The sequence below is a fragment of the Aythya marila genome (genome assembly GCF_965140915.1).
Source record: "Aythya marila genome assembly, chromosome: 1".
NCBI lineage: Eukaryota > Metazoa > Chordata > Aves > Anseriformes > Anatidae > Aythya > Aythya marila.
The window spans coordinates 150,746,370-150,766,753 of NC_139042.1; the positions used below are offsets into that span (position 1 = coordinate 150,746,370).

Consider the following 20,384-nt stretch of genomic DNA (forward strand, 5'->3'; position numbering starts at 1 on the left):
TGGCCGGACTTCTGGCAGGGTCATGGAGAGCTGTGAAAAGTTTTGTCACCTGAGAGCCCCAAGAGGGACGCTGCTGTTTCCCTGTGTGCTGCTGCAAAGATCCTAGACTGGGGAAGGCCTTTGCTTGTGCTGCTTATGACAGAGAACAGCATTTCCTATAGAATAATTGCACACATCAAACATCCTTTTCCTACTTCATTTATTTGCTTAGAGGCCAACATCTTCTTTGCTTTAAGAAAACTTTCAGTCCTTGCCTACCTTAGTGCTACAGTGAATGCAATATTTTCATTTAAAAATTCTGTCCTGAAAACACTTCTGCTAGACACCTCTCTGACAGCAAAATTCATAGTGCAAGCGATGCTGAAAAACAAATGCCATTCAAGAGTCTCCACAGATAGTTAAGAGGCAGGAAGGGGTCTTGATTATTTGATCTGAACTGAGTTGTGCATACCACGGGGTGTTCCCCAGTAATTCTGGCCCCACACCCATCCCTCCCATCTAAACAATGGCAGACATTTTAGAAAGACGTTTGGTTGCGACTGGATAAGATCTCAACTTCTCATAAAATGCATTAGCTAACCATTAGGTAATGCTACGAAACCTTCAGCTTGAGTCACCATCTCTTGCTAGTCAACGTTGGTGACGGAGGTGAAAGTAGATGGATACTTGCCCAGGATTTTGAGCCATTTTGGTGCTGATCCTGCCCCTGGCATAAATGAGAGTAGAGGACTGTTCTCATTTACGTGTTTGGAACAGTCTCCGTGTACGTTCATCACGCTTTGAAGATTACTATCTGGACTGCTCCTGCAGCATTGTTTTTTTGAAGCTGCAGAACGGGCCAGCAGGTTTACAGAAGCTGACTTGAAAACGCATGCTGACATCACTGCTGCAGGTTTCTGACTCAGCAGAGACATAGATGTGTTTCTCAGAGGGGAGGATGTTGTTTCAGTTACTCACGCTTCAGGGACTGTTTGGCATGAAAGACTGAGCAGGGTGGAAACTTTCACTTTGAGCAAAAGAGCAGTTTTAACAGAGCCTGCATGCCTGTACCTCTTCACGTCCATCCCTTCCCACAGATCTCCCAGACAAAATGTTCAACTCGCCAAACTGATGGTGGCAAAAAAAAAGAAAGGAAATTTGCTGCCAAAAGTCTTTTTCTTTTCTCTACCTCCACTCCTTGGCAAGCTGCAGGCAAACTGGTGGATGCAGCAAAGATCTGGCACGGCTGAGATGGATTTTCAGCTCCCCAGTTAAAGCATTTTGTAGGTTCCCACTAGTAAGCCCCTATCTACATGAACATCTAGAAACGGCTACACTGGAGCAACCAACCAGGCCATAATCTCTATATTTGACTACCTGAGGCAGGTGCTTATAGTGCTGACCAGAACAGCTCTGCAATGAGTAGAGACAGGCACAACGTTGCATATTTTTTGAAAATGCTCGTGTTCAATTTGTGGAACTCGTACTTCTTAATAAGGCCTCTGTTCGGGTGAAGAAAGCAGTTTTCCTCTTGTGCTTGCACAAAAGCATTCTTGATCTGACATGACTTGCAACCACAAGAGAGCACTCTTTCCTTTGAAGATCTCTCAGCTTCTCCAGAAAGCTAGAGACGTGCCGTATAAGTTTTGCAAACTGCTCGTGAGCTGTTTCAGTTAGACCAGAGCAGCCGAAACAACAAAGCTTGCAGTTGTCTTTTGGATTTCATTGTGAAAAGCCTTTGGGTAGTTTTCAGATGACAGAAGATCCTTGGTTCCTGAAAGGGAGGAGTTCTGCCAAAACTTTGAAGATCCCTGTAAACTTTGCAAATTACCCAGCTTTTGGAGACAATTATATCAAACGGTATTGTGGATTACAATACATGAGAAGTGTTTAGAGCCTGGAAGATTATTTATGTTTGGCGTTAACTCCTATGGTCATAATTTCAAGCAGGGAGAAAAGGAATACACAGGAACCCTCTTATTATCTTTTGAAATATGAAGATCAGAGGAAAAGAAGGGTTTAAAGTGCGGAGTGATGGTCCTCAATACCTGTCTGTAAATTAGCTGGCATCCTGCATCTATAAAAACTTCAAGCCTTAGAGCTGATCGCCAAGCACGGAGTGGACCTCATGAGATGTTCGCGGTGCTTTGAGATCTGAGTTTTTACACACTGCAGGGGGAATCCGCAGCCTGCGGGGCAGAGTACCTGTACAAATGTTTCCTCCTCGTTTGGATTGATCTGAGATTTGGAAGCCAAATTCAGGAGCTGACCTTGCGCTGGTGAGAAAGGACGGAGCATGGACAGCGGTAAAGATGGTGATGGACTGTTGAACAGGATTGCATTTTCGGGAGCTATGTCCCTGGCTAGCAGCCACGTGCATCCCCACGGGGTCCCCCTGAGAGAGCCCTTCGGGGTTCCCTTCCACCTGGACCCGTCTTACTGGGAGCAAGCCTACGGCGGGCACGCAGGTCGCATCCCCTACATCCCGTTCCCTGGCTACGTGGGCGTCTATGACTATTCCTTTGAGCCTGCCTTCATTCGAAAGAGGAACGAGAGGGAAAGGCAGCGGGTGCGCTGCGTGAACGAGGGCTACACGCGCCTGAGGGAGCACCTGCCCAAAGAATTTGCTGACAAGCGCCTCAGCAAAGTGGAGACCCTGCGAGCTGCAATCAGCTACATCAAGCACCTGCAGAGCTTGCTGGACTGCCATCCCCTGGGTTCTAACAGTAAGGAAACGCTCTCCGCCAAGGAGCTCCCGGATGGTCCCAGTCCTGGTCCCCTGCGGGAGTGCAACAGCGATGGGGAGTCTAAAACCTCCTCAGCTTCATCCCCCTACAGTGAATTTGAGGAGGCGGGCAGCTAGGAAATGGCCCCCTGGAGACAGAAGCTTTCAAGATCGGCTGCAAACCAAAACTAAAACCCCAGGGATTTTTCTACAGATTAAAACGAGTACCAGGAAAAGGGAGAACAGCTAGGAAAAAAAGATAAAGGTATTTTCAATCTGTCGAAGGACTTTAAATGTTGTCTGCACAAAACTTAAAGATGATTCTTAAGCAAATAGATATTGCTTAGGTTGTTTCAGCTGTGCTACTAAACTTTGGCTTGTTAAAACCAAAGCAACTTTTGCCTTCTACTTTTCATTCAGTTTTTATTCTGTTTGTCTGTTTTCTTTTGCCTTTCACTCAAGGAGACAGCAAAACCAGATAAATCCATTTCAGGAAACTCCCCTCCGCTTTATCCCGCTTCCTCCTTTAAGTTTTATTGTCTGTTTTTCCTGATTGCTAGCCTGAGACATACCGGGTTACAAACATTTGGACTGGGAAAGGTAAGATCTAGATGACGTGTCTTTCCCAACATTTTTCTTAGAAAACCCACAAAAATACTGCTACTTCTGAAAAGACAGTATTTTTTTAATAAATAAGCCTACATTTGTGAATTAATTTCTGTTATGGCTTCTTCTAAAGTGAAAGAAGCAACTCATGTATTGGATTCTATTTGGTGATTGTCCAAAGGATAAATTTTGGGCAAAGAAAGTCTGACCCTTTCACTCAAATCCATTCTGGAAAGTGGTAGACAGAGATTTGTAAAACTGCACCTATAAAAGCAAAGCTCCCTTCGTGATACAGAAAAATGTTGCCAGCCTGTTTCTTTATTTTCTGAAAACAGAGTTGTACACAAACTAGTCCTGATTGTGTCTTTTTGGCAGCTCAGAGATGATATGCTTAGAAATGTGTTCCTGTGGTGGTTAAGTCCTGAAAGGTACAGAAATGTACATTAAATTAATGTAAAGAAAGGGTAACATTAAATATATCAGTTTATATCTGCATGAAAATGTAGGCATTTCTCCTTTTGATCAGAATGTTGCATTACTTTTTCAAAGAATACACCTTTTCAAACTGATGTCTCAAAATATATGAAATACCTATAATTTGGACAATGTCTACTTAAAATGAGAACTTTTCTCCAAATTCCTCAAAAAATCTTTGTTTTTCTAAGGCCAGATTTAATTAATATTTATCTATGTGCTTAAATCTGATTCTGAATTTGGGGTAAGCTCCTTCTTACTCATACATTTTGCACAAACTTGTCAAACGTCTGCTCTTTTTTGGCCTCATGTTGGTGAAATGGTTTTGTATCTTTTTGTCTTTCCTTCACATATGCCGACTGACCACCTGAAAAAATACTTATGTGTAAGTGAGAACACATACTGATTAAATACCTCAAATGTGTCCGTAAATTTCATTTAAATAAAAAAAAAAAAAAAAAGGAAAAAAAAAAAGGAATATATCCTGGCTGTGGCTTGGTGGTGTTTGTTTGTTTGTCTGTTCTGTTTGTTTGTTTTCACTTTCAGTGGGTAATGAATGGGACATCACTGCTTGCAGGAACCCTGAATGTTCAGCAAAGAATAAAGAAAATGGATAGGAAGTGCAGATAAAGCACTAGCTATGAAACGAATTTTTTTAACCTAGATTTTTAAACCTAGATAGGGAGGTGGCTTGTGCTGTTGGCATCTGATCAAAATTATTAGGTATAAAAATAACGTGCTGATTTCTAGAATACTGCTATGAATGTTTGCACGCTTTTAGCCGTTGAGTGCCTGCTTTCATGTACTTGCGGTGGAGTGACTTGCGTCTAGCTATTGCTAGAGCTCTGATCCCAATTATTTTTTCTTAATTCACAGCCAATAATTCTGAAAAACAGACGCTTAGGCAAACCACGCACAATTCAGAAAAGGAAAGAGCCTAAGAGAGCAAGTGGCTCAGATCATTCACTCAGCCTGACCATACTGAAGAGGCACTGTAAAAAATGTCAGTGGCAGTCACAACCTTTGTCCTTTATTCTTTTTCTAAAGACTATTCTGTTTTTTGTAAGAGCTGTTACTTCTGCAGGTCTGTTTCCCAGACCCAAAGAGTTTAAGCACAGTTACCTGGACAGTTCTCGCTAAGGATCTAGAGATGAAGCACTAATTTTGGGGTGCATAAGCGTTCATATTTGTTATCCAAGAAAGGGGAGAAGTGCAAGGTAGTGGTAGGAATGTCTGACAGGGTTCTACTATTTTTATGTCTTTTCTTCTTTCCTTTTTGGCCTCTGGGAAGAGATTCAAACTCTCTCTGTGACTCAGTTTTGAGATTTCTGGAAATATGGTAACTAGTGGTAACTGTATCAGCAAGTCTGGATTGCATTTCTCCATCTACACAGAGATTAAATCTCTGTTATCTGTGAAAAAATACATGCTTCCTCAGAGTACCTGAGTCAAATTCTGTGAAACACATAGCTGTTTGTAAAGCACTTTAAAGATGAAAAGCAGTTAACATACATACGTATAATGACAGTAAGTAACCAGATCAAACTAAACCAGTACAAATAAAAACGACCAGAATGCCAGTTACTTTCCAGGCAGGAAGCATCAGATAACTCTCCAAATACATTTTTAGGTCAGATGCTTATCACAGAGGTTTGACCTCTGTGTTGACATATCCAAGAGCCATAATCCTGTGTTTCCAAAGCCCAGAGGGAGGGTAGGGCTTGCTGCCTTCTCAGTGATCAGCTAGTCCAGATGGACAGAGAAGCAGACTGAGCCATGGCTCTGCCCCCTTTAGCTTCATCTCACATGGGATGTGCCTCAAGGGGACTCTAACCAAGGGGGGAGCATCTCCACTCTGGGCCTGTGCTTGACCATCGCTGTTGTAGGATGACCCTTCCCATGTGCGGTGCAGGCTGATCTGCTGCATGTCTAGATGGGACTGGTTTATTTCTTGCATATCCTTAATATTCTACAGTCGGAACCAAGCCTGGATATTGTGAAACCATGTTTTGAGAAAGACCCCTGGGCCTCAAGTCAAGGAGACTGATTAAAAAGTCAATATATCAATAAGAAGGCGTTTATACACACATTGCAGAATTCGCATTTCACTCTTTAACAGCTCTGGAGACATCCTTAAAGCACCTCCTGACCCAGCCTCAATAATGAAGCTGCAAAAACTAGAATATCACAGGCAGCTTAATTTCATTTTAAAGGAAAATGAGTTTCTGGGTGAAAATGAAATTCTTTCTGTGCAAAAAAATCTGTGACCAGTTGAACCGCTCCTAGGGAGGTTGTATATTTCCTTTCTTGAGTTCCTGCTAGCATGCAAACCTGTTGCACACCTCTAGCACAGGGAAGTAGAAGACGGGTAAAGATTTCCCAAATATGGATCAGCACTTCCTACGTGTGTCAACAAAGATTTCAAGTGAATGCTACATTTCAAAAGCTTCTTAAGCTGTTTCTGTCTAGACAAAGGTTTTCTTCAAAGCTTCTAAAGTGTATCATTATGAGACTTTGAAAGCAGACAATGATCCAACTTGTCACCCTGAGAGTTAAAGTTTTAATAAAAATGGTGACCAGAAGAGTTCTCTCCATGTGGTGCAGTCACTATTTACAAGAGAGGTGAACACTGATATCCCTAGGCAACCATGCTGCAGCTTTATCAAACTCCTGCATACAAAATTCAGACACTTTAATCTTTCTATCAAATGTGAAAAAACCCACGCATCTGTCGTCTTCCCTCTTCTGCCATTAAATTACAAATCCATTTGCTCCTTGATACTATCAGCATTTTAAAGATGTGTAATCCTGGCCATGGGATTGCTTTTAATCCTCTAATAGCTATTTAGCTGATTTCTTTGTAAAAGCCTGTCTGCACTCCTTTCATGTTATATTACTCAGTGTCAATAACGTGGCCAAAGAAAACCAGAAGGCACTGCAGAGAACTCATGTTCAGACAGTAAAGCAATCAGGGTCAATTTATCCCACCGGAATAAATGAACAGGGAACAGCCACAGAAAAATAAAGAATCTTTGAAAACATTTGCCACCAGAACACTTGGAAGTAGGAAAAAAAAAAAGATCTGCAACATTTCAAGTGCTACCAACAGGAGAGCCCTGCTGAGGTTGGCTCAGGTCAATCCCTATGGATGCAAAAGGTTTCAAGTCAGTCTCTGCAAAACAGAGTCTAAGCTCATACAGCCTCAGCCCGTACCTCGTCAGTAGTAACCCTCAGCATGCAGGTAAGCAGCTGCAAAGTAAGAGAGAAATTTGTTCCAGATAAGTGGGGAGCAGCAAAGTTGGATGGACCTCACTGGATCTCCATGCAGTCAATGGAGGATCAGATACAGACAGGGTCAGGTTAGGATGCTGGTGAAATGAGCGCAGACTGCCAAAAGCATTAGTTTGCAATTTACAGCAGTTTGGCAAGATGGCAGTGCTCAGAAGATGCTCCAGAGCTGGCTGAAAATGTTACAACTAGCATTCTTTTGACTGAACTGAGAACATGCTTCTTTCCAGGGAGTGAGGGCAGCTACCCTGAGCCAAGACCCTGGAAAGTCAACAGGGAACAAAATGGTCGTTTGATGCTTTGCGCAAGAGGCTGGTGGTGCTTTTCAGGAGTGAAAGGGCCACCTTGTTTAGTCACCAGTGTCCTTCCCCTACCCACTCATATCCACGTTTCGTGGTTATTCCTGTCAGAATATTCCTATTTTTCTGACCTACCATTGTCTGTGGGTGGGATTTAACAGGCTGTGTTTTAGCATTGCCAGTTCAGCAGCCTTGCCCTCTCATATCTCATGTTGAAAGGCAAGGTGAAAGGCAGGCCTGGGGAGAGACACGAGTCCCTGTTTGCAGTGCCACAGCACTCTGCTCCGCTGCAGTCTTCCCACTAGGCCTTTATGGGATTACACCTCTCACTGGGCTTAAGGGAGCTGTTCTTTCTGGATAAAGCCCTGTGTGAGAGTCACCTGGTGGCCCAGCTATGCTGGATTATCACTGTAGTTGCCAGAACTCATCCCTCCAAGGCCTGAGCATGCAGCATGCTCTCAGGGTAGGCCCAGCACCATAGCAGCTACATGCGAGCACGTGAAGGCTGCGGAGCCTTGCCTCCACCACGCCTGGGCTGAGGTGAGGGCAGAGGCTCAGAGCTCCAGCCTGGCAGTGAGGTACCGCCTCAGAAGAGAAAACCTTTCCCTAGTTTACAAAACGAGCTGAAAAATGAAGTGAATAACAGCTAAAACCCAACTCAGGAACAGATAGTGCAGGTACATGCACAGGCTGGGTTTATTGGATGCACTTCAAAGGACAAGCACAAGAAAAGGTTAGTTTAATTGGCTTCCTTTTATTTGTCGTAGCTTACAAAAGAACCGTTCCTTCCTAAGAAACACAGTAGCTGCATGCATACAAGCTGGAAATGTTGGGGTACCCACAGCCCAGCCCTGGAACAGAGTCCTACTACTGAGTTTTCTTGCGGAGACCAGGAGCCACATGCATGCTCACAGTCCCACACCTTGCAAATCTCAGACAAAGAAAAATAAAAAGTTTTTTTGGTGTGTGTGTGTGTCTTTTGTTTTGTTTTGCTTTGTTTTGTTTTAGTCTGATTTCCAGTGGAAACAAAGCTTAGACAACACACTGTGTGTGAGAGCTCCCATCCCCTAAAGCTTCTGATCCTCTGCCTGTTTTTCAACAAACCCCCATGAAAAGAAAGTCTCAAAACACAAATCGTATTTCTCCAATTCTTGACAAAATAAGGGGTTGGGCAGAGGCGGGGAGCCCAGCTGAGGGCTTATGGCTCTGGCTGATGAGCTGTGGTGCTCAATGCTGGGTCAGATTTCCATGCCGCCCAACAAACCCTGGGGCAACACAAAGAGCAGGCAGTGCACCCACTCTTTGGCCACCTCCAGTCATAACTTGGTGCATTTGTGTAAACCAAGGAGATTTGTCAAGGTCGATGCATTCATCTATGAAGCTGGGTGGTTGAAGACCTGGTTCATTACCGCCACTGTCTTCAGATATGGCTGAAGGGGCCAGTACCACTAAGACTGTGGATTTCCTGAGCAGGACATACCCATCCACGACCACATTCCAGCCACGTCAGCTGTCCCATCATGTCTCTGAAATTGCCACTAGATCAAATTCTCTTTTCAGTTTGGCCTGCTTGATGGCCAGTCAGCCCACGGGCATCAGCAGGCAAACGTGCTTTGCACTAGTAGAACATGCTGCCTTTTGTCCTGTCTGCTGGGGACAAGGGATGAAAATATAAGTACTTTGAGAGGGGTTTGGATTCAAGAAGAGGAAACTGAATGAGTGAACCGTGAGAGGCTGACAGATTGAAAATTTAATAAATGGATTTTTTGGTCTTTTTCTGTATTTGCTTTACTGCCAGCATTATGATATATTATGCCACTCTCTAGATGTAGTTCTTTAAATTTAAGAAGCACTGAAGAAGTTCCAGACTAAGCTGTAGAGGTCTTGTCCCAGGGGAACTCGTATGGAGGTGATCTATACACCCCCACACCCAGTGGCATTAAAGCTCACTGATGCTTAATGAATGAAACTGATAATAAACTGTGTAATGTATGAATAAAATAAGGTGGATGTACAAACACAGGCGTGTGTGCTGTGGTGTTTTCACACCGGAGAAGGAGGAAGGATGAGGTGGAGAAGAGAAAGTGGTTTTGAAGTGTGGCACACTGTGTGATATCAAATTAACTGCATGGCTGAAACCAGGGAAATAAGAGCAAATTAGATATGACACCTTTGGGGAGGATTAACTTGTGAGAAAAAAAAAAAAAAAAAGATTTTAAGATAACGTGATAACATATAACCCATTTGCAGGCCAACCCTGTGGAGATGAAAAAGAGCTGTGAGATCTTGCATAGCAGAAATGCTAATAAGAGCAAGCAAAGCAGTCACCCTCCTCGACCAGGACATAAAGGGAAGCATAGGCAGGGCTGGAGAGAGGGCCTGACACCCCACCAGCCAGTGTGGGTGTTTTCTACCATTTAAAGTGCTTTCCTCATTCCCATGGCTCAGGGTGCCCTGAGTTCAGGGAGGACACAGCAAAGAGGCTGTGGCCACTATGGGGAACCCTTCACAAATGTGGCCATGACCTGCTGCATCTGTGGTCTCTGTCATGAGCCAGAAATGAGAGGTGGGGCAGGCTGGGACTGAACCAGACACTGGTTCTTCATCCTGGAGGAGGAACACAGAATAGCAGAGAGGCTAGGAGGAGCCCAGCACCATGATGAGGAGCATGGAGCATGCGGAGAGTCCAAGCACTGGAGGTTTCTCTCTTAAATGAGGAGTTTCTCCAAGAGCACCACTCTTCCTCCCTCCTCCTCCTTCTCTGTCCTGCATGCCAGGAGTCAGAAGTTTATTTACATATTGCTACTGTCCATCAGTCTCTGTAGTTCTCTTTTCCTCTCTTTGTCTTGTTCACCCCTGTAGCTCTGGCTATAGCTAGAGGGGCAAGGGTATAGGGCCATGGCCTGGCTGTGTAATCAGTATCCTTCTCATACAGCAGCCTGACCTTAGCATCCCTCCTTCCTTACACCTCTCTGCTGACCACGCTATGTGCTGATCTTGGTGAAGATGGATGTGCCTTGCAGCATCTGGGCTGGAGATAGGCAGGAAGCTATTTAATAAGCAAAATTCTAAACAAACAAATAAAAAAAAAAAAAACTATCAAAAAAGAAGCAGCAACATGATTTTACCACCAGTCATTGTGCAAAAAAAAAAAAAGGCTGAGACCACAGCATTTGCATGACAGTGCATATCTGTCTGCCTGTACCCCAGCCACACCACAGTTATCTGCCTACCATCACCCCTCATTCATCTCTCCTTGTCAGTCTTTGCCAAGCACCTCCGAGCGTATTCCTTATCAAAGCGCTGAGCTGCTGCAAACAGGCTGTGCTCTGGCTGGGGAGCAGGGGGTGATGACAGCGCTCAGCCCACCATCAGCAGGCTTGGGAATCAAGTGATAAACCCAGGTTACTTCAGCACTGGGTTTCTCCTCCGTTTTAGCAACAGCGTGGTCCGTTTCTTGAAGCTGTGCTGGGAACAGCAGCAGATCCTGAGCTCACAGATAAGCCTGCCCGTGAGCATCACCCAGGCTGTACTCCCACTTCTCAGGGATGCAGATGCCCCGTGGAAGTGGTGGTGGCACATCCCGAGGGGCCTGCCGGACACATCAAAGCTGGGCCGTGCCGCATGTCACCACGACACGTGCAGCACAAATGCGGGGCATTCGCCTCTGTTTATGTGCTGCATGCTCCGTTGCTTTGCATTTTTCAGTGCTATGAAAGCTTCAAAAGCTCCATTTACATTAACGAGCCCATAAAGCATAAGGTTATTAAATGTTGTTTATAGTCCCCTGTCTGAGAAGCTCATTCAGTTACCAGCTGGCTCAATTTTTACTAAAGCTAGTTTCAGGAGGGCGCCAAGTTGTATCTACATGTGCTGTAGGAGCTCACGTGGAAGGGACAAGAAAAAGAACGACAACGCAATCACAGTGCAATGGTTGAGTTACTCTGTAGTAGGAACAGTCAGCATTTTCAGAGCTTTGTAATTGGAAAAAAGTTGTGTTTTGAGGTCATTCTCTTAAGGAATGCATTTTGCATTTGCAACTTCAGTGTAAAAAGTCACAATTTAGGTCATTCCATCATCTGATAACCACTGCAAAGCTAATAAAATCACAGCATATGTGGAGTGAAGGGTATCAGGAACTGTGACTGGGCAGGAGATGGCTGTGCAGAGGGCAGATTAGGTGAGAGCAAGACGGTCAGCATTGGCATTGTGCAGAGCAGGCATTTTTGGACAGCAGCTGGACAAGAATGGCTGGAAAAGAGTTTAGGCAGAGTTAAGGGAGATGTCTGGTAAAAGATATTGTGAAAGCAGCCCAAGGGTTCATCCATGTGGGCCTGAGTGCAGACTGCCAAAAAGGGGGCACTAAGAGTACATTCATGGTTTCAGGGTGTCGTCTCCAAGAAAGAAGCCTAAAGTGGGGTCTTTGGCCAGATTTCCGTTGGCTAAAATGTGTTAAGAACACATCTAGGAAGGTCACTGGTGAGTTTTCTTTGTGGTTCTTAATTACAAGAGTTAAAGCAGCAGTTTAGGTACAAGTGTAGGCACAGAAGTGCATGCAACAAATGCCACCAAGAACCTCCTACATTGGGCTCCAAGCACTGGGGAATGGGGGCTTGGAGCATGGAGCAGGGCAGACAGGCATCTGGTGTTAGCATCTGGTATGAAGTGCCAGTTGGGTGTGACAACGGCATCAGCAACCTATGTCCATGAATTACCAGTATGATATATTTTATTTTATATCTAAAGTCAAATTTTACAGATAAGGAAATGTTCTGGAATAATTCTAATGGTGATTTTCAGTTCAAAAGGATATAAGTTAAAATACCGTAAAAATGGACATACATTAAACCACGTCTGCAAAACAGAGGCAGCTTTTATTTTACTTATTTATTTATTTATTTTCCTAAAACATTCCACTCTTTTCAGTCAGCCCTGATTTTTAATACTGAGAGCAAAGGCCACAAGCTCAAATATTGACAGTGCCTTCATTGCAAAGATTACAAAAGCAACTTGCAGCTTAGGCAGATCTGAAGTTTTAAGCCATGCAGACACCATGAAAAGTATGAATGGAAATCCATTGGACTTAGAATTTACTCAGGAATGTTTAAGGAAAGGCAGTTCCAGGGCTGGGTAAAAAAAAAATAAATTCAAAAGCTTTGGAGAATCAGTGGGAACCCTGGAAGATCAGATACTTTATTTTTTTCTAAGAATACTTAGGATAGAGATATTTGGACAATAGATTTTATAGAGACAATTCCAGTACCTCTTGGTTTCAGAGAGATAATAAATAAATAAATAAATAAAATTACTACGCAGATGCTCCAAAGAGAAAATGTGTATAAGACAGGCTACAGGACAGCACTAAGAGTATACTCTACTTGGCACATTATGTATGTAAGACAACACCTATACGGTTAAATCATTTTCCTCCTTTCTTTCTTGTTTTTTATCCCAGATCCAGTGGGACAAACTCATCACTTCATGAAAGATTTGGCAGCTCCCTCCAAGTCCTGAACCTTATCCAAGTGATAATTATATCTGTTTGAAATCCAGGAGCTGAGAACTAGCCTCAAGCCACTCAACAAAGGCTTCTCCAGTGCTCTGAGGAAGCAATGCCGACACTTCCCTTCTCCTCGTCTACCTCCTGCTGAAACGTATTCGCAGAGTTTCCTGAAGCCTTTAAGGCTTTTCAAGAGATCTGGTGGAACTAGACCTAATCTCTCATGGGGTATCATCACGTACAAAGACAAAGGAACACCCCCACGGGCATAGTTAATGCAGACAAACATAAATGGCTTTTTTTTTTTTTTCTCCTGAAGTTGCAAATGCGTAATTAATCTCAGTTCAAATTTACATGTTTGATCTGCTTCTTTTAGACATTAGGCCTCAGATGTCTTTGAAGGAATGGGAAGACCCTGTGATTTGATCTGGAGTGCCTAGGATATGCTTGGTGTTTACGTGGGCAAATCCTCCATGTCCAGAGCTGGTCAGGTGCTGAAGGCGCAGGGGGATGTGCTTAGCTCAATGGCTGGAACAGGTCCACGAGATGGTAATCCAGCAGCTGCTGGGTGAGCCCAGCTTTAAAAGACATCAGGATGGTGGTACAGAAATTAATATGTCTAAGGGATAGAAAGGAGCCTGATCCATCTCCTGCTTGCGTTGGTGAAGGTCTATGCATTGGGTTTAAGAGGCATTGGGTGGTGTCTCTAAAATGCTGTGCATGGAGACAGTGGTGGTGAGAGCCACACTACCTCTCACTGCTTGGAGTATGATTTTTTCTTCCTTTCATAGTCATGGAGAAACCTCCATCAAAGGAACTCCCTTGACAGTGCCTTGCAGCAACACCCACTGTGAACTTCCCAGCAACACAACTAATGGAAAACCAGCACTGATGTGCTCAGTGGTTCAGCTGCTCCCTCAGCCCACAGAGAAAGCAGAAGTGCAGACCTCTCTACTTTGTAAAGGAATTGTCCTTCTTCCTTACCACAAGAGACACAGTGCGCCTCAATTCCCTCTGGGCCTGTGGCTGGTGAGATGCTGGTTCCTGGTTTAGGAGGACAGGAGCTGAGGTGTGTCCCAAGCCGGACTGCTGGGGGAAGTGCAGTGACACACTTCCAGAAGAAACCATGGCAGTATTTGTCACAGTGAGCAGCTCAGATGTGTGCCGGGGTCACATACAGCTCTGTGGTTCCCTCAGGGGAATGCCCACTGTGGGACGGTGGTGGGTCTCAGCAATACCATGGGTGAGGGATTAAAGGCTGCTCCCCAGGAGGAATGCCAGGGAGGCAGTGCTCAGACCATCCTCACATGAGGCCAGCGTCTCTGCCACCATGTCCCCAGGTCCTCCAGAGCCATGGCTTCAGGGAAATGCCTGCTGCATTGACCATCTAAAGCCAAGCAGATCAGCTCCACCTGGCAGGAGGACCTTCACACCAAGCCATTTCTCCAGAGCTTCTGTGGGAGGCGAGGCGTCTGGGCACCTGTGGCATGGTGATGGAAACTTCTTGCAGATGAGAGCCACAGCAGGAGCTAATCCTCCCGCAAATAAGCCCTCCAAGTCCTCACTCCTGTAGTTTAAAAGAAAAGAAAGGAATGGAGATGAAAATGGATCCACTTCAAAAAGGGAAATTTCCATTTGAAGTGCTGAGAATTCAAAGCCACGTTCGAGTCAAATCCTCCCCAGCAGCAGCCCTTTTTCTCCCCTCAGTAGTGCGTATCAATTTCTTCTGACAACAGTTTCATGGCTTCGGGATAAATAAGCCCAACTTCGTTGGTATTATATTTTACAACTACAGACAGACCACGGAGATTAAAATTCCTGGGATGAGTCACCACAGGCGGGGAGGGGGGAGGTGGGCCTGTTGAAAAGCCGGTGTTGTGAAACACGGAGCTGAACATGAAACAAGCCAAATCCAGCCTTTCATACCCTGGGCTGCAGAGACCAGGGAGGAAAGTGGCTGTGTGAGGGGCTACCAGGGCAGAGTGAAGGAGGTACCAGCATGAGGAGCCCCACCACAGCACCTCTGAGGATCAGCCTGCATGCTGGGTCAGCCATTAGGTGCAAGCTGGGGACAGCCTGAGGTCTCCTCACCTTTTCATGGCCTGAGACATTCAATAGCTTGGTTTGATCTCAGGATTTTTGGAGTCTTCCATAAAATACACAGAAGCAAAGCGCCTTGTGATGAAATGTGCTGCTGAAATGCTTCCTGCTAAAAAGTCAGCCAAGAGCTGTCCCTCTGCTCACTGCAATCTTCTTCCTAACCCTCCAGACAAAGCAACCTGATGAATTGAATGGGAAGTCTAGCTGAGGCAAATAGGCTTCATCATCAAAATGATCTGCCGAAGAAAACCCACCCCAGCTTGCCCTGGAAAATTGCCTTCACTGGGAGTGTAGCCAGGAGCTGGTGTAGGCCCCTGGTGCATGCCTCCCTGCTTATGACTGCCCTGAGCACAGGAGCATTCAGGACAAGTACTCCAAGAACCTTTGCTGGACAACTGAGGATGTCCAGAAGCTATGTTAACTTGTTTCACACTCAGACTGTGTCCAGGATCTAGCTAAAGAAGGTCTCAAATCTTCCAGGATTGTCCCAGCCCCATTTCCCAAATCTCCTGCTCCAAGCAATGCTGGTCTCTGCTGAGGCAGGCCTGTGGAAGTGTGGTGGGAGAGATCCCTAGAAGACTTCCCTGACTCTGCAGTTGGCATTAATAATAGGACTAACTCAGTTATGAGTCTATCTGGATTTACTTTTCCACAGCACACCAGCAACAGAGCAGGACAGAAGAGCAGCTTCAGTATTAGCGACTCAAGATGACTCTCTAGTTCACCCATAGCCAAACCTAAGATCAAACCAGCAGAAAAGTAGCTGGCGACTATCTGCTACACCATCCTGCACCACAGATGGAGCTCAGCAAGTATGCGTGGCAGAAGATGGAGCAATGCAGTGCTTCTACTCAACTCTTGCCCAGGTGTATGGAGCTGCTGGCACGCTGCATGTCAGTGCTACTGATGCACTCACCTGTGTTGGAGAGGCTTTCTAAGCACAGGACACACAGCAGCAGTTCCTGAGCAAGTGATCACCACCTCAAGGAGGGTCATAAGCTTGGAAGCATGACTGGTAGGGAGGAAAAATCACTGAGGAAATTGAAGAGTTAGCAATCACTTGTCCTGTGGTTTTTGGGTTTTGCATTGGACTGACAGCTCTCATTTCTCCCTTGTTGATCTGCTTGCCTCATGGCTATATATATTTTTTTTGGGGGGGGAGAGGGGGCAGCAGCACAGCCTGAATGCTCAGCAGGACATTTCCTTGAGTGATGGTGACTTTCCCCAGCAGTTTTGTCATCTCCTGGGCATTTCAGGGGGCTTGCCACAGGTCACAGGGGGCAGTTTTCATCTCCCAAGCTGCCCTCCTGGCACTTTTCATCCATGCCACATTCCTCTGATACCTTCAGCCTGCTCTTGTTCTATGTGTGCATCTCCAGATGTGCTATCATCTTATTTTGCAAAGAGAAATCAAGGCTGCACCTAGCTAGAGCTACTCAGTGAGTTTTTTTATGCCAGAGAGGAAAGGTTGTGTTTTCATCCTCTTTGTGGTGGAGACAATGGGAACCCAAACACCCCCATGAGCAGCCTGATGCTCCCTCAGCTTCTGTCCCTTAGCACATGAATGCATTCACATGGCAAAAATGAGGAGGAACATTTAGCACTTCACACTAGGTCCTGTACCCTCGAAGCATGGAAGAGTTTAGGAACCTTTCTTGCACTGAACCGAAGGTAAGAATCTGGCTCAGGGGCTCTGCTTTGTAGCCAGGGCACTATCAAAAACTTCAAAATCTGGAGCGACTACTTGAAACTGGACAGTTTATAATCTTTTGTGCTCTCAGCTTAGATCACAATAGGAGTGAACCCATCCCTCCAGTGGTGCCAGAAGACCAAGAATAGATAGATACTCAGGGCTGTTGCATGCCTGCAAGGCATGGTCCCTGATTCAGAGCTTAGTACTTAAATCATAAAGACTAATGAAAGACCAGATAGAGCACCAAGACATAAGAAAATGAAATTACTTGACACCAGTAGGACAAGTCTCCAGTTGCTCAATACTGAAAGCTGCTCTCCGAAGATGTCCCCAAATGCCTCGTCCTTATGCCAAACTTTCCTCTTCAGGAGTTGGTCTGTGATGGAGGATTCACTTTCTGCCAGAGGAACAGGGAGGGAAGAAGACAGCAACGATGCTCTTGCCTGCTATTGATAATAATCAAATAGTTTGAATTCCTGCCCAGGAGACAAGGAAATGAGTATTTGTCTCACAAACAAGGCTTCATGTTTCTCAATCAAGATAAAACTTTTGCCTCATCCACTGACCATTAATGGAAGAGCTTGCAGGGCTTGGCAGGAAGGGCAGCCAGGAGCCTGTGTGTTTTCTGAAATAGGATGGTTTTGGAGGCCTTTCAGAGGCCCTGGGTCTGAGGCAGGGACAGGAGGGACAATCCATCTCTGGAGCAGCCCCCATCACCCCAAATGCCTGTGAGCAGGGATATCCCTCCTGCTAACCAGCTGGCTGCCCAATGGGCCCCACAGGGCTGCTTCTGTGCCACGGGGTGCCCACTGCACCCAAAGGTGCCCTCCTGCCAGCACAGCACAGGGTCACGGCCTCTGGCTGGGCAAAGAGGCTTCCCCTCCGCTACAGGGTTCAGTCCCTCGCTGCAGACATGCACAGGCATATGGTGGGAAGGGGAATGACAAAATCCTGTATGGGCTAGGCTCAAAACACAGCCAAAATGGGGAAGAAAGCACTCATCACAGCCCTTTCTCTTTCTGCCTGGAGAAAAGAAAAGAAAAAAAAAAGTCCTCCTGTGATAGGTGAATGGAGAAAATCCCTTTGGCGACAGCTACAATATAAATACCCTCCGGGGAAGAAATAATTTACAGCGATGCTTTTTTCTTCCTCATCCAAGAAGTGGTTAAGGATTTGGCAGGGAAACAGTGGAGGAACTGATCGGTCTATCTATGATTTTAAAGCTTGATAACTTGTCTGTGAATGCCACAGATTTATAGCCCAACAATAATAAGCGTTAGTCAAAAATAAAACAACCAGCTTTCTTTTTTCTTTTCTTTCTCTCTCTTTTTTTTTTTTTTTTTTTTTTTTTTTTTTGAGATTAAAAGTGCAAACAGGTTACAGTTCTTGAAAGCCAGGCGCTGGCTAACGGAGTGATTTATCGGCCAGGCATTATTCCAGACGGGAGACCCACCTTTCCTTCTGCCTGGAACTGTAAAAAAGGTAACGAGGAGTTACGGGCTGTAGCTATTTTTGGCAGTACGGCAGGGAGCCTGCTGCCTGGGGACTGAATGGGAATTGCAGCGCAGTGCTGGCACCCTGAGACTCAACCCTATAACCCCAAGGGCTGCCGGTTGCTTCCCCATGGGGATGCAGCTGCCTACAGGTTTCCAGAGACCTCTGCTGTGGCTCGTGGCATTGAAGAGAGGTTTCCTGGAAAGCTGCAGGAGTTGGAAGCTGCAGAGTGGTTCCTCAGGGCTGGCAGTCAGTGGTGCCACGGCCTTCTCTGTAAGCAGCAGTGCCTGTGTGACACCAAAGAAAGTGATGAGCACCAGTTTGGGGCAGAAGCACGTTTGAATGCTGGTGCTGACATAGAAGAGCTGAGGCCAGGCTTCATGCAGTCCCTCACGCACTGCAGACAAGGAAGGATTCAGAGATCCAGAACCTCCTCCGTTATTTCTAACACTGCACTTGCTTGCTTTTCATCTGCCTCCTTTCCCTTTCAGTTTTGTCACGAAACCCTTGTCTAGTCCTCAGGCATGTACCTTTCCAACTGCTGGCAGCCTGCTGTTCTCCACGGGTGACTCTTCCCTGCCTGCGTGCTCAGGTTTGATTATCTCCTGCAGCTTAATTGACTCGGATAATGAGCTGCTGCTCTAATGCACCAGGGCTTGGGCATTACCAGGCGCACACCCACGGCCACCTCTTCACCCCTCCTTCCTATCTGCTCCTTCTTCCCCTGCTGAGCAGGTTCCCCAGGTCTGACTTCAGAGGGCAGCTCTGGGAGCCCGGCCTGACCTCCCACCCCATGCTTGGACCGAGACCAGGGCGGGGAGAGCCCAGGACCCCCACCCCGGCTCCCAAGCTCAAGGGAGCTGGGCAAAGCTGGGCTGTAGCTCAGCTGGTGTGGGGGGAAGCAGCAATCCCCGGGTGCACCTGGCACCTCCTTTTAGGAGCAGGCTTCACCGCAGGGCTGCCTCAAACACCTCGGTATCAGAGGGAGGGCAGCTCAGTCCCCGCGTTTCCTTTGCTAAGCTAGTAAATGCCAGATCAAATGCTGGCAGAAGGCTCCACTTCCCTTTCCTGGTCCTAATCTCTGCAATTAAGGCGAGTGATTATTTTGGTTTCTGGATGTTATACACAACGTGAACCGGAGCAGCCTTCTGGGCTTTGGGAGGGAGCAGGCGGTGAAAGGGGGACGAGCTCAGCACCACCACAGCCAGCAGCAGCGCCGGCGGGGGACCTGCACAGCACTCCTCCTACATATCACAGTAATTATTAAAAAATAGTACCTCAAACCCCAGGAGCATCTGCAACACAAACTAATTCTCCGTGTTTTGAGGATGCCAGGGGGTTACCACCTCCCTCTCCCTCCTGCAGGGGACAGAGCACCTGCCGCAGATGCCTTCAGCCTCTGGCTGGGGACCTGCAGCCCTCCTGCTCCTTTTCTGCCCCAAAGTCCCCGCTGCCACCTCTCCAAGCAAAAAAAAAAAAAAACTGGAGTCGGTGGTGATCAAAACCATTCAAGCTAGGACAGGGCTCAAGAGAGCAAAGCAAATGCCAGCTGCGGGCAGGGCCCTCTGCGTAATTGAAGCGTTCCCTCTGCAAGCAAGGGAGCGTGCTGGCACATGCTGCGGGAGGGATATCGCTTTGTGAGATTGCTTTGAAGGCTGGGGGGCGGAGGGAGAAGAGGCCAGTTAAGTGTGTTTATGTTTGAGAGGAACAAAGGAGAGCGGAGGAGAGGCCGGGGGTGCCTGCGCCAGAGATGTGTCAGAGATCACTTGTTCCTCCTGGGCCAGGACACCAGCCCGGGACCACCAGCGGAGGAGGAAGCAGCGTGTGCGAGGAGCTGTGTTTAAAGCTGGGAGAGCCAAGAGATAGGAGAAATTCCCAAAAGACTTGGGATAGCGATAAACATGACACAGGTTAGGCGCTGCGTTCCCAGCCAGCACAAAAACACACCGTGACAAATAACAGTGCAAGCTCCTACCTTGCCTGGCCATAGTTTGGGACCCCAGAGCTGCCAAAAATTTTGCCAAATGGGTATTTTGGCAAATAAAGCACAGCAGCCCCTGCTTAAAGCACTACAGGGGGGAACTGCCCGGCATGGGGGGCTCTCACAGGGCCCAGGGGTGCCCCAGCAAGCATGGGGATGGATTTATAGGACTGAATCACCCTGCATCAACAAAAACCTGAAGTACATTTTCTGTTTGCTTCTTAATGCTGCACTGACAGCGACAG

General features: G+C 46.3%; 1 protein-coding gene across 1 annotated transcript; it reads left to right on the top strand.

The window, feature by feature from the left end:
* The first annotated feature begins 2,024 nt into the window (after positions 1–2,024).
* Positions 2,025–4,720, top strand: ASCL4 (achaete-scute family bHLH transcription factor 4). The gene is made up of 2 exons (XM_082751992.1): positions 2,025–2,969; positions 4,661–4,720. The coding sequence occupies exon 1, from the start codon at positions 2,276–2,278 to the stop codon at positions 2,840–2,842; it is 567 nt and encodes a 188-aa protein (XP_082608118.1). The 5' UTR covers positions 2,025–2,275; the 3' UTR covers positions 2,843–2,969; positions 4,661–4,720.
* Positions 4,721–20,384: the final 15,664 nt, after the last annotated feature.

What these genes read in the sequence shown, in the direction of transcription:
- ASCL4 (XM_082751992.1), top strand. Translation starts at nt 2,276, where the DNA reads ATGGACAGCGGTAAAGATGGTGATGGACTGTTGAACAGGATTGCATTT.